A 13,756-nucleotide genomic window follows, 5' to 3' on the forward strand; every position below is an offset into this window, starting at 1 on the left:
CATGTTTTAATGTAAACATAGTTTTATAATAAACATGTTTTCAGTTTTCTTGCGTTCAGATTGAACGTTCTTTAGTATTTATATTAACGTTCGAAAATGGCGCTCTCAAAGAAAAACTTGATCTTGAAGTTACGAGTATTATTGTACATATCAAGGAAAAAAAGAAGACTGCAATTGCAGCACATACTGATAAACTGTATTACTGCTTATAATTTTGCGGTTTACAGAAAAATTTGGACTAAACCTCGCAGTCAAAGCTTTTGGTACGAAACAATGGTAAACTGTTGGAACGAAGATGATTGGATAAAAAACATAAGAATGTCTAAAGCAGCCTTTAATTATCTGTGCAAGGAAGTTTCACCTTTTATGCCTATACAAGGCACTAACTTTCGTAAATCTTTGCCTTTAGAAATGAAGTTAGCTGTGACACTTTACTTTTTAAGTGGATCTGCAGATTACCGAACAATAGCCAATTTATTTGGCTTAGGAAAATCAACTGTTTGTACAATAGTTCACAGAATTTGTAAACATTTTGTTGATAACTTAATGAAGAAATACATTTCCTTACCCTCAAGGGAAGAAACAATGGAGATTATAGTAAGTTTTGAAAAATTATATGGTTTTCCACAAGTAGTTGGAGCAGTTGATGGATGTCACATAAGAATAAAGGCTCCTCATAAAAATTCAGAGGACTATATAAACAGAAAAGAATATCACTCCATTATTTTACAGGGATTGGTAGACAGCAAGTATTTATTTAGAGATATTTTTGTAGGGTGGACTGGCAAATCACACGATTCAAGGGTTTTTAAAAATTCTCCCTTATATAAAGAGTGTCTGGCTAGAACCTTTTTACCTACAAACTTATCTAAAATAATTGATAATATTGAAATTGGTCCTCTTATCCTTGGTGATTCAGCATATCCCCTTAAAAATTGGCTTATGAAACCTTACTCAGATCGTGGAAATCTTAGTATAGAAGAAGCAAAGTTTAACGTTTCTCTTAGTAAATGTCGTGTGGTGGTGGAGAATGGATTTGGAAGATTAAAAGGTCGATTTCAATGTCTTTTAAAGAGATTAGATACAACAGTTGAACACACAGTCAATATTGTTACAACATGTTGTATACTACATAACTTCTGTACTTTGACAAAGCAAAAGTATTTAAATGAATGGATTGAACAAACAGAAATTGACTTAGTAAACCCTATATTAAACCACAGTTGCATTGAACTTGACAATAAAGCTGAGTTTATTAGAAATTCCATAAAAAAACATTATTTTACAACTGTTTAGTTGTAAATGATTTTTTTCAAACAATGTTGTAAAAGGCATGGTTTATTTTATTTTGAGAAAAAAATAACAAAACAAAGAAATTGCTTCACATTTTTTTAATCATAATTAAAAACTCTATCTCAGTCCCACTTTTAAGACGTTTAACATCCTTATCATTTCGGATAAGTACATTTGGTAACTTGGTAATCAATAAAGATGCATTATCTTGAACTGAAAATTCCTCTTTTATTGTGCAAGTAAGTTTTTCTAGTGTCAAATCTGCCAATGAAAGTTCTATTTCAATAAAATATAAATCTTCAACTTGACGAACTTTTAATATAACACATGATTCTTCTTGTTTGTGGTTTTCTAAAATACTTTCTAAAATTTTATGATCAATATCAGCCTGAGAGGTCATAAATTTATTAACAGTGGCATTTAATTGTTCAAACATTACCTCACTTCTTGATTTTTTCTTTTTGGATTTTTTAAAGTAAAAACTATTATCTTTTTTTACCAACTCTTCAGATTTAGAACTTGACGGAGTAGTTTCAATGTCTATATGTTCACAGTTTACTAACTCATTAACACAATTATTAAAATTATTCACTTCTGCAGTTTTTTCAATAATAACATTCATGCCTGAGGAACTTTTCAAAAAAGTTGGTAATGTGGTTGGTTTGTCACTAAGAACCTTATCAATTTCATCAAAGCAGGATGGTTTTTTGGAAGGACCAGTCCCACTTGTATTTCGTTTATTATCAATATAATTGCGATATGCACTTGTCAATGTGTGAATTCTTGTTTTACACATCTCTTTATCTCTGTCTTCATATCCAGAAGCTTGCAAGAATAGCAAAATTTCCTCCCAAATTTTTCCTTTTCTAAAATCCAAAAAATATGAAGTTATATATATATATATATATATATATATATATATATATATATATATATATATATATATATATATATATATATATATATATATATATATATATATATATATATATATATATATATATATATATATATATATATATATATATATATATATATATATTGTGCTAACTATCAAAGAGAAATAAATATCTTGTTGTAAAAAGTACAATTTATAAACATTCATTTCCTTGTTTATTCAATATTAATGTAATTCGTAATCACTTCTTGTCTATTTGTGATTTATTTAAACTATTTAGTAACGAGTGGTTTGATTTTATTTAACAAGTTATTTCAATTTGATCCAACTTAACTGAAAAAAACAAAACAAAACCTTGTGCATGACTTCAACTTTTCTTGGATATTATCTTCTGACCATTTACTAATTAGTATTTTTGTTTCCTCATCATCCCAATGTCTAGGTCTCTTTCTAGATTTAACTTTTTCTTCAGCAACAGCTTTTTCCTCCGCCATTTAAAAACAGTTCAGGGTAATAAAACGCAATTAAAACAACCTCGCGACGTTGTTTTATTAAAACAACTTTTAACGTTGCGTGTTTTAATTAAAACCAATTTTAAATTTGATGAGAATAGTAAAATGTAAAACGCGTTTAAAATACGACAATTAAAACGTGTTTTATCGTCAGTATGAACGGGGTATTAAAAAAGAAAAATAAGGTTTCCAAAACGACGATGTGACGTAATCATCGTCGTCTTCATTCAAACCGCCTTCACCTGGAGAACACTGGTGAAACTGTATTTCCAAGGACTCTCTCACTTTTCTCTTAAAATAGTCTTCCTCTACTTTATAACAGTGTTGTTATTATTCCAGTCAAAGGCACCATGGCAATTTCTAGAATGCCCCGCTACGGCCGAATTTTTCCTCAAAAGTATGTTTTTGATGTTGGCAAATGCGAGTTGAAACCTTGAGTTTTGTTTCACCTACATAGAGCTTTCCACACGAACCCTCCAGTTTGTAGACTCCTGGGTAAGAGTTGTTGGGAAGTCGAGGCTTGTTTTTTTGAGTTATTAATTGTTGAAGGTTTTTTGGTGATTTAAAAACTGGAGTATAGCCTACACTTTTAAATATCTGTTTTAATTGATTACTTAAATTTGGTACCCATGGTAGAGAAATATAATTTGGTTCTAGTTTTTTGATGTTATTGTTGTTGTTTTGTTGATTATTTTGATTATTTTGCTTATTGTTTTTTATTTATTTGACAATTTTTTGAAGTATTTTTTTATTATAACCATTTTCTGTAAACATTTCTGTTAGAAATCTTTTTCAGAAATAAAAATACTTTTAGATTTGTGTTTGTCAAATTGTTATATTTTACATAAAAGCAACATACACACATTGGAAGATGCTGGTCCTATAGGTTTATGATTAATGGTAGTAATGGCAGAGAGTTTTCTACAACACTATGAAGAAAAAGCGTTACTACAGGCACAATATATTACACCACCAATATGTGTAAAATTATTCAAGAGGTATGTAGATAATATCCATTCCCGTTTTATAAATGAGGCAGAATCGGAACGTTTTCTTGACTTGTTAAATAATCAACACACAAATATCAAATATACGATTGAAAAAGAAAGTGATTCACACACAATAAATTTTCTCGATCTCTCAATAACAAATAACAAATCCGGAACATATCTTTTTAATATCTATCGCAAAGATGCAATAACTAATGTGCAAATAAAGCCGCATTCTTGTCACGATCCAAAAAAAATTTATGGTGTATTTAAAGGTTTTATCCAAAGAGCTTTTGCATTATGCAGTAAAGAACACATAAATCATGAATTAAAGTTTCTAACAGAAATGTTTACAGAAAATGATTATAATAAAAAAATACTTCAAAAAATTGTCAAATAAATAAAAAACAATAAGCAAAATAATCAAAATAATCAACAAAACAACAACAATAACATCAAAAAACTAGAACCAAATTATATTTCTCTACCATGGGTACCAAAATTAAGTAATCAATTAAAACAGATATTTAAAAGTGTAGGCTATACTCCAGTTTTTAAATCACCAAAAAACCTTCAACAATTAATAACTCAAAAAAACAAGCCTCGACTTCCCAACAACTCTTACCCAGGAGTCTACAAACTGGAGGGTTCGTGTGGAAAGCTCTATGTAGGTGAAACAAAACTCAAGGTTTCAACTCGCATTTGCCAACATCAAAAACATACTTTTGAGGAAAAATTCGGCCGTAGCGGGGCATTCCAGAAATTGCCATGGTGCCTTTGGCTGGAATAATAACAACACTGTTAAAGTAGAGGAAGACCATTTTAAGAGAAAAGTGAGAGTCCCTGGAAATACAGTTTCACCAGTGTTCTCCAGGTGAAGGCGGTTTGAATGGAGACGACGGTGATTACGTCACATCGTCGTTTTGGAAACCTTATTTTTCTTTTTTAAGACGCAAGAACACATTACATTGAAGGTTTATTATTTGTTTGTTTTTTTAACGGTTTTTTTATATTACTTGAATAACGAGGGTATATGTAAACCACTAGAAATATTGTAATTAATTATAAGAAAGAGGATAAGTTTACATTCTATACCAGATGTTTCAACTTAATTAAATTTCTTTGTAATGTCTTCAAATTTTGACTTCATATTTATATCGACAGCTTTAAATTGTAATTTTATCTTTTGAAAATGTAGTATGTTAACTACGAAACATGTCAAAATTTAAAAATATCGTGTTTTTCTTTAAAATATGTTCATATTTATTGCTATTGCGTTGCTCAAGAAATATATATTTATATATATATATTATAAATATATATATATATATTATAAATATATATATATATATATATATTATAAATATATATATTATAAATATATATTATGTAGCCAAGATGCTGAGGTGCAGGCTTTCACTTTTAATAGTGAAGGTAAAAAACTGCATAAATATAAATCTCGTTCCGGCCGGAGTTTTTTCAACAAAACCGGTAAATCCGGTTCCGGCCGGAATTCAAAATTTCCAATCCGGTACACCACCATAAAAAGCTAAAAAAATTAGTTTACAACCGTTACCTCGCTATTTTCAATCCATATAAACCTTAATTTGGTTCTATAAGTTGTCTTTAATTAAGGGTAATTTGTCGCATGAAATATATAACGTTCTCTTTCTCTTGTCTAAGTTTATAGAATTTAAAGTTAAAGTCAGAATTAACAAATGAAAACAGTTATAAAAACAAATTAGATAAAAAATATTACATGTTTAAATGGACATTAATGTAAACAGTAAAAATTTTAACAAGTAAAAGTTAAATTGTCAGAACCTTATAATTCTCATATGCGAAATCAAATCATGAATAGAAATTGAGTTCACATTATAGCTAAATTAATAAGCATTTAGATTAACATATAAAATATAATTACTGTATAAAAAATAAATAAAGTTTTAGTAAGTTACAATTTTCGATTGCCGTTAACAATAATGGATCTTTTATCTAAAAATAATTACTTCAAAACTTAAATATCAAATAATTAGAAAACACAGCCATTTAATAAACTTCAGAATGTCTGCTTTTAAGGTAAATCTAAAAAATGGAAAAATTATTTCCAATAACTCTCTAAATTGCTATTTTTATTTCCTTTTTTTCTTCGCTTTTTTAAATTACTTATCGGTATTATTGAATTATTTAATTAAGAAAACGATAAAGGCTAAACTAAGAAAACGGTAAAACATCCTGTTAAATAATATCAACACAATTATAGACAAATCCGTTAATAAATATAAGAGAGTTACGGTTTTTAAAATCTATAAATGCTAAACTATGTCTTCATGTCATTCCAGATAACTGAGTTTGGGAATTTGTCGAGTAAGAAACAGATGGCGTTGAAGCTAGTAATGTACTTTCACGAACTTCTGTAAGGAAGCTAAATTAAAAAAATCAAATATATTATTCTATAAAAATTTAGGACTTTGGCTTATTATTTAAGTTATTGAAAGGCATCTCTTTTAATAACTTTAATAATGACTATTAAATAATTTCCTTATTTAATATCACTAATGTGTGTGTGTGTGTGTGTGTGTGTGTGTGTGTGTGTGTGTGTGTGTGTGTGTGTGTGTGTGTGTGTGTGTGTGAGAGTGTATATTTTTTTTAAGGTAGGTCGAAATTTTGTATTTTTCTGTAACACGACAAAAAATGATCAGTCATGTGCTAACATTTGACTGAACATTTTTGCTATAGAAATGTGAAAATTAATTACCAGAAGTAACTTGTACTTTCGCACCATGGAAAGGAACGTCAATTTGGGAATATGTATGAAGTTAACGTTTTTGATTAATATAATATATATGTTGTAACAATGAAATTTAAATAAAACAATGATATAAATATATTAAATGATGTATTGCGTTGTTTATCGTTATTTATGATATATATATATATATAATATATGATACTGCTATGCTAAGTTGTCTCTAATGTATATCTTCATCTTTAATTTAGCACCTCTAGTAAAAATCCTAACGGCATTGCAGACATATTATCAAAAGATTTGACCGATAATATGCAGCTGCAAAGATACCAAAAATCGGAATGAAATTTTTTTTGGTAAATATCACACGGTTAGTGTGCAAAAGTATAAGTAATGATCTACATAAATGTTTTAAGTCCAAATATCTCAACATTGTCCAGCTGTTCGATATTTCTGCTTGCATTGAGTTAGTCAAAAAACTCAACTTTTCTAAAATATCAACCAAAAAGGCTAGTTTAACGATAAAATCATCAAAAACAAATTTGTATTTGCATTAAATCACTACATTAGCTCAAGTATAATCTCTTAAATATGAAAATCCTTTGTGCCTCGAGTTGAACATCAAATATTTAACGCTCAAGCTATAAACCGTAGAAATGATCAATTATGGATGAATCCAAACACGGAGATTTTAATAAAACGCAACTTATTATTTGGAATTAATTTTTTTTAATACATAAAAATAAGTACAAACCAAATAAAACTATGCAACAACAACAACAAATTATTGTATATTATTGAAATAGAGTTAAATCTTAATTTGAAATCTATCATTATAAAATTGATGAAAAATAGACCAATATAACTTAGATTTGCAACTTTCAAACAAAAACAATTTACACTGTTTTGTGCAGAGTTTAATTCTGATTAATAATATGAAAAAAAAAGTTGAATTATTATTTTTACTTGAAATATATTAAAATAGACCAAAAAATTACACAGAAATGTAATTTTATCTGGAAACAGATAAACTTGTTTTTTGCGTGTACAAACATTTGAGCAAGTCTTATTTTTTCAATATAAATTAATGTTACTAATGCAGCTAGAGGAAAAAAAATACGGCTATTAATAAAGAAGTGCAAAAGAAAATAGAAGGAAAAAAATTGTGTATATAAATCTTTCTATTTTATTTGCACCCGTAAATAATTCCGCGTATTAGTAATTACGGACAAAAAAAAAGTATTGATAAATTAAGTCACTATATTAATTAAATTAAACCTAAATAATTTTTTTTTGATATACAGTAGTTCGACTCGTCTTTTTGTTAAGTTAATTTATCAAAAAAGGAGTTTAAATATACTCTCTAACAAGTGATTTATTCAATTTTTAATGAAAAATTTCCGTAATTAACCATTTCTACAGCATATATCAATATCAAAATATTATACCATGCTATATTTAGAAATCTTAAAACTTTAAATGACATTCTAATGACCGTAACTTTTTACTTTCTTCAAAAAACTTCTTAAAAAAAAAAACTTATAGTGCTTAGGAATTCAACAAAAAAATACTCATACTTTGATATCCCCAAAATATCAAAGACGGAGATAACTGAAAAACTAATATATGTCAATTATATTGACGACAGATTAAAGTGTAAACATGTCCTTTGCACATAAAAAAAAAAAAAATTTTTATTAAAAAAAATTGTTTTTTGATAATTTTTAAAATTTTTCATCTTAATTCAAAATCCTTAAAGTTACAATACAATCCTAATTTTTACCTTTCTGTATTGTGCACAGTGCTCCCTCCTAATAGTACACGAACACCAGGATTATTACGATTTGTTTCAAATACTGTGATACTTTCTTCATAAGTGCATCCACCAACAATAAAAATGATAATATCTTGAGGTCTAAACCGAATATTAATTATAACTAACTTAATCTCAACTTTCATAACAATAAATTTACATTTAGTAAATTTATTATTAACTTTGTCATTTAAAATGATTAAATTTATAATATTTATAAATTTAAAATACCATATTGCAATAAAAAAAAAATTCCTACAATAAAACTTTTTATAATTACAATATAATATTTTTATATTAAAATAATTTTTATAAATAAAAGATATTCTTTTGTTACTTTTTATTAAGAATAATTTTTTTTTATTGGAAAACGAAGACTTAACTCCAGATGCAAATAATAATAGACTCCATAAAATAAAAATGATTTTAAAAAATCATTTTTTAGGGTTCATGGCAGTTGTGATTTATTACTGAAACAGTAGAATCTGAGTTGAAGCAAAGAGTATTTTGTCTTCAAGAAATAGGATTTGGTATAACAAGAATACAACTTAGAAAATCTGCATATGAAATGCGTACTCAAAAAAATCTGCCACATCATTTCAAGATTGGAATTGCTGGTACTTATTTTAATAGCTTTTAATTTTTATTTTATATTCGAATTTAAAAAAATTAATCAAAATCAGTTTTGTCCATATATTTAAATGAAATATCAAAATTAAAATAACTATACTAATGAAATAAATAATTTCAGGCAAAGATTGGCTCGCAGGATTTCTCAGGCGCAGTCCTAATGTTGCTCCTAGGAAATGTGAAAGTTTGAGTTATGGTAGGCTAATGCGATTCTATGCTGAAACTGTTTAAAACTTTTGCGATCTTGTTGATAAAGTCTACGAAACACTAAATTTGGCACACCCTGAATTTTGTATAAAGGAAAAAATTCGAAACATGAGTTTGGGAATAATTTGCCACCTGGAAGTATTTTTCACAATACTCCAAAAGGATATATTACTAAGGAAGAATTTTGTACTTTTTTGCATTATTCTAACCAGGACTAATTACCAGAAAAAGCTTTGTTGATTTTCGACGGACATTGTAGTCATTTGGATATTGCTGTAATAGAGGAAGCTGAAAAGTTAAACATCCATATGCTTTGTCTTCCAGCACATTGTAGTCACGAACTTCAACCTCTGGACAAAAGCGTTTTCAAACCATTAAAAACTTACTGAAATGTTTCTATTGATAATTTCCAAAGAAACTTTCCTGGACAATCACTTTCAAAACTGCAACTCTCACTACTATTTACTGAAGCATGATTGCGTACCGCTACACCAGAAAATGCCATATCAGGATTCAGATCAACAGAAACCTATCCTTTTAACCCAAATATTATCCCCCAAGTAGCTTTTGCACACGGTGAAATTTCTAATTGCATAAATGTCAAAAATCTTGATGTTGACAAGTTTAGTACTTTGGAACCTGGATCTTCAAATACTGCATCTAGTATCCGTTCAATAATTCCATTACCTAAAATAATTAGAAAATTAAAAACTAGAAGATCATTAAATGTGTAAGCATTTATTATCGATCGAAATTTAGTTGCAGATATATAACTGAAACGCCCAGGCCAAGTCATACAAAAATGGCCACGAAACATAATTTGAAAAAAACTCAAAAATTATTGAAAAATAGAAGTAAAAATGACGAAGATACATTTTGTGGTGATTGCGGACTCTTTTACAACAACAAAAGAAAAAAAATGATTGGATTCAATGCGTCAGATGCAAAACTTGGTTTCTTGAGCACTGTGACAAAGAAGGCATCATGAAAAGTGGTCTTTGTACTTTGTGCAAAGTAGGGTGTTTATCAAGTAGCGAAAGTGACTAAACAATTAGATTTGTAATAAAAAGTTAAACAAATATTATGAGACTTATATCGCCATTAGTACCATTTTAAGAAAAATGATATTTCCTTGAAACTATTTTAGGTGTGAACAATAAATCTATGATATTTTTAGAGCTAAATAATCCTAATCTACTACCTAATCCTAAAATACTACCTAATCAAAAAAAGATTTTTTCAAAAATGTTGAGTTTACACAATAATAATCAACTAAATATAAAAGGGTCACTTTATAAGACTACTTTACCCTATATATTTATATATAATATACAATTCTAGGAATTAGGAAAAATGAGGTCAGCAATAATTTGCTAACCTCAATCTTTTTGAGGTCGGCAAAAATTATTTGATACAAAGATCTAACCATAAAACATAGAAAAGAGGTCAGCAATTTTTTGCCCATCTCAAATACTTTCAGGTCAGCAGTTAGGTTGGCATTGCCGAATGCCGACCTTAATTCTGAAGGTTGAAAATATATATATATATATATATATATATAATATATAAATATATATAATATATACATATATATAATATATATATATATATATAATATACATATATATAATATATATATATATATAATATATACATATATATATAATATACATATATATAATATATATATATATTATATATATATATATATATATATATATATATATATATATAATATACATATATATAATATATATATATTATATATATATAATATATATATATATATATATAATACATATATAATACATTTATATATTATATAATATATATAATATATATATATATATGTATAATATATATATATATATATGTATAATATATATATATACATATATATATATATATATATATATATATATATATATATATATATATATATATATATATATATATATATATATATATATATAATTTTAATTCAACAGCAAGGAAGCAAGCAATCACTATTAAGTTGGGAGTTACTAGAAAATAAAGAATAGAGTTAAAGAACAAAAAAACCATTAACAGAAGACTTGAAAAGTTGAAGGTTGTATGTGTCAGGAAAACATGAAGATGAGAGAGAGTTCCAAAGAGTTAAAGTGTGTGTGTGTGGTGGAGGTCGGGGGGGGGGGGGGAATAAACGAATAAAAGTTTTTAGAGCATGCAGAAACAGATACAGTAAAAGAATGAGACTTTGCTGATTGACAAGTCAAGCAAAAATGACAACAGTTTTATTCCATATAGGGAATAAAACTGTAAGTGAATTGAATCATGAGTAAAAAAATGATGAACACAATAAAGAGAAGCAACTTTAGCCAATGTTAATTTAGCAACCGATTGTGTATAAGGTTTCCATGAGAGGTCAGTAGTAAATGATAATCCAAGAAGACGTAAAAAAGAGGACTCAGTGAGAAGGTTGCCATTCATAAATATAAAAATTTCAACGGCATTGCAATAGTTGTTTGCAGTAAATAACTGAGTTTTGTTGGAGTTAAAATTCATAAACCACTGCAAGCCCCAATTTGTTACAGATGTGAGATCAGATTCAAGATCAACTGCATGTTCTAAGCAATAAAAAGTTGCTTGATTGCTTAATGTCATCAAATTAGGCAACTTTTTATGTAAGGTTGTCAGGATCATTAATGTAGATAGGAAACAAAACAGGACCAAGGATAGAACCTTGGGGTACCCCAAAAGTTACTGGAAATAAAGTAGTTAGCAAGTCAGCTGTAGAGAAAGAAGATTGAAAATCTTATTGATCGTCTGAGAGTAAGTTATTTGAATCAACATGGAATGTTAATATTTGCTGATTAAAGACTCAATAACAGAAAGATTTATAATATATAGTTGCTATATATTATAATAGTTATAAAACCACTGTACTGAGCAACTTTCAATAATATACTCAAAATTTATTGCAAAATAACTTCCAAAATATAAAATTTTAAAGTATTTCCTGAGTTTTCCTTGATTTTAAAGATTTTCAAAAAATATTCCTAAACTTTTCCAGGTATTTTCTGATTTTCTAAATTTTTCCTTGAGTGAACCCTGTATTTCGAATATTTTTGTTGAAAATAAATGTTAAAAATTTAAAATATTAATACTGTAAATTATTTTAAATTATTTTAAATTGTCATTATTGATAATTCAAAGAATATCTAATTAACCTTTCATAGCGAGGGGTGAAAATTTTACAGAGCCATAACTTTTTAACAACAAAATATTTTTTAAATGAAATTTGAAGTTTTTTCAATAAATTTAATCTTGTTTAAAAAAATGTTTTTGGGGGACAAAACCTTTTAATGTGGATCTCATTAATATTAATATTGAGTGTTAACTCTAAGCACTGTAATTTTTTGCAAAACAAACCACTTTCAATTTTTTGTTAGTACTTGTTACGTCTAGATTTAAGAGAAATTTAAAAAAGTATTAATCAAATAAAATCAAATAATGCATAAGTAGTTTTTTGTGCATGGGTATAGTTTTGTTTACATCTGATTAGTTTTTGCAATGTGGCATAAAATGTCTGAAAATCAAAACAAAGTAGAAAATTTTGATAGAAAAAAGAATAAAAAGGACAAACTAAAAAAAAAACGTAAATTAGCTTAAACTAGAGACTAAAGAGAACTTATGCATTTAAGAAGACAATAAAACTTAAAAGATTTCAGGTAATCAATACTATTATCAGTCAAGGTCATTATAAAGAATGTGATAGACTCAAGTACATTTTAGTCAAAAAATTTGCTTGTAATTACTTGTATAGCAAGTTATTTGCAGTTGAGGTTTTAAAAGCTCTCTTTTCACAACAAATTAAACTTTGACATCAGATCTATGTGACTGAATGCTTGGAAAAATGAATTCACCCTCTAATTTAAAAACATAAACAACCAACTTTATTTTGGCCAGATCTGCCGCCAATCTGCAATTCTAAAAAAGTAATGGATTGGTAAAAGAAAAAATGAGTTAACTTTGTTCCAAAGTATGCTATTCTACCTAACTGTCTTGAGAAGTGACTCATAAACAATGATAACAATTTATGTTTCAATTTATTTAAAAGAAAAATTTTCTTCAGAAAAATGTTTCATAATGTTCTCTTACGATCCAAAGTGACATTGGCATGCAATTTCTCCAGATGCAAAGTTAAAAGTTAATTTTAACTTGACTAATGATTAGAAAAATAGTGAGTGGAATACTGAGGAAAAGAGGCAAATAGTGTTATTATGTGCAAATAGTTTTAATAAAGGAATTCGATGGTACCAGCATTTTTTGCAGGTACCTATAATAGGTAACCTATTTTGACAAGTTGCTTCAAGCTGGAGTAGATAGTTTATAAGAAAATTAGAGTTAACTCAAAAACAAAAAAATCTAAAGTTAACTTCTAGCAATCTTATTTGAAAAATCTAAATAAATAAACCGCTTTAAAGATGCCTTTTTTTATTAGAATTCGAGAAAAAGAGGCAAATGTGCAAACAGTGTTAACAAAAGAGTCTAACTTTCATATATTTTAGGCCCTTTTTTTTTCTCTCTTACTAAAACACATATTTACACTAAGGATGTTAGAAAACAATATAAAACTACACGAATTTAAAAATAATTTTAAACTCCAAAAAAAAATTTTTTTCA

At 27.2% G+C, this 13,756-nt stretch overlaps 4 protein-coding genes across 4 annotated transcripts in view; 2 read left to right on the forward strand and 2 right to left on the reverse strand.

The window, feature by feature from the left end:
• Positions 1-273: 273 nt before the first annotated feature.
• Positions 274-1,296, forward strand: LOC136089960 (uncharacterized). Its single transcript, XM_065816063.1, has one exon. The coding sequence runs from the start codon at positions 274-276 to the stop codon at positions 1,294-1,296; it is 1,023 nt and encodes a 340-aa protein (XP_065672135.1).
• Positions 1,297-1,376: 80 nt separating this feature from the next.
• LOC136089961 (uncharacterized) lies at positions 1,377-2,685 on the reverse strand. Its single transcript, XM_065816064.1, has 2 exons — positions 2,546-2,685; positions 1,377-2,159 (listed from the first exon to the last, which is right to left on the reverse strand). The coding sequence occupies exons 1-2, from the start codon at positions 2,683-2,685 to the stop codon at positions 1,382-1,384; spliced, it is 918 nt and encodes a 305-aa protein (XP_065672136.1). The 3' UTR covers positions 1,377-1,381.
• A 924-nt stretch (positions 2,686-3,609) lies between these two features.
• Positions 3,610-4,092, forward strand: LOC136089962 (uncharacterized). The gene has a single exon (XM_065816065.1). The coding sequence runs from the start codon at positions 3,610-3,612 to the stop codon at positions 4,090-4,092; it is 483 nt and encodes a 160-aa protein (XP_065672137.1).
• A 1,323-nt stretch (positions 4,093-5,415) lies between these two features.
• The window catches only part of LOC100205946 (vacuolar protein sorting-associated protein 45), a 38,131-nt gene continuing 29,790 nt past the window's right edge, over positions 5,416-13,756 (reverse strand). Inside the window, exons 14-15 of the mRNA XM_065816448.1 lie at positions 8,225-8,356; positions 5,416-6,117 (exon numbers count right to left, since the gene is read on the reverse strand). Of these exons, the coding sequence (XP_065672520.1) occupies positions 6,021-6,117; positions 8,225-8,356 (229 nt within the window). The 3' untranslated portion in view covers positions 5,416-6,020. The remainder of the gene's footprint in view (positions 6,118-8,224; positions 8,357-13,756) is intronic.

This window comes from Hydra vulgaris, chromosome 13 (genome assembly GCF_038396675.1).
Source record: "Hydra vulgaris chromosome 13, alternate assembly HydraT2T_AEP".
In the NCBI taxonomy this organism is placed as follows: Eukaryota; Metazoa; Cnidaria; class Hydrozoa; order Anthoathecata; family Hydridae; genus Hydra; species Hydra vulgaris.

What these genes read in the sequence shown, in the direction of transcription:
- LOC136089961 (XM_065816064.1), bottom strand. Translation starts at nt 2,685, where the DNA reads ATGGCGGAGGAAAAAGCTGTTGCTGAAGAAAAAGTTAAATCTAGAAAG. An exon ending in AAGTTGAAGTCATGCACAAG is followed by an intron (nt 2,160 to 2,545) that starts GTTTTGTTTTGT and finishes TTTGGATTTTAG; the next exon opens with AAAAGGAAAAATTTGGGAGG.
- LOC136089960 (XM_065816063.1), top strand. Translation starts at nt 274, where the DNA reads ATGGTAAACTGTTGGAACGAAGATGATTGGATAAAAAACATAAGAATG.
- LOC136089962 (XM_065816065.1), top strand. Translation starts at nt 3,610, where the DNA reads ATGGCAGAGAGTTTTCTACAACACTATGAAGAAAAAGCGTTACTACAG.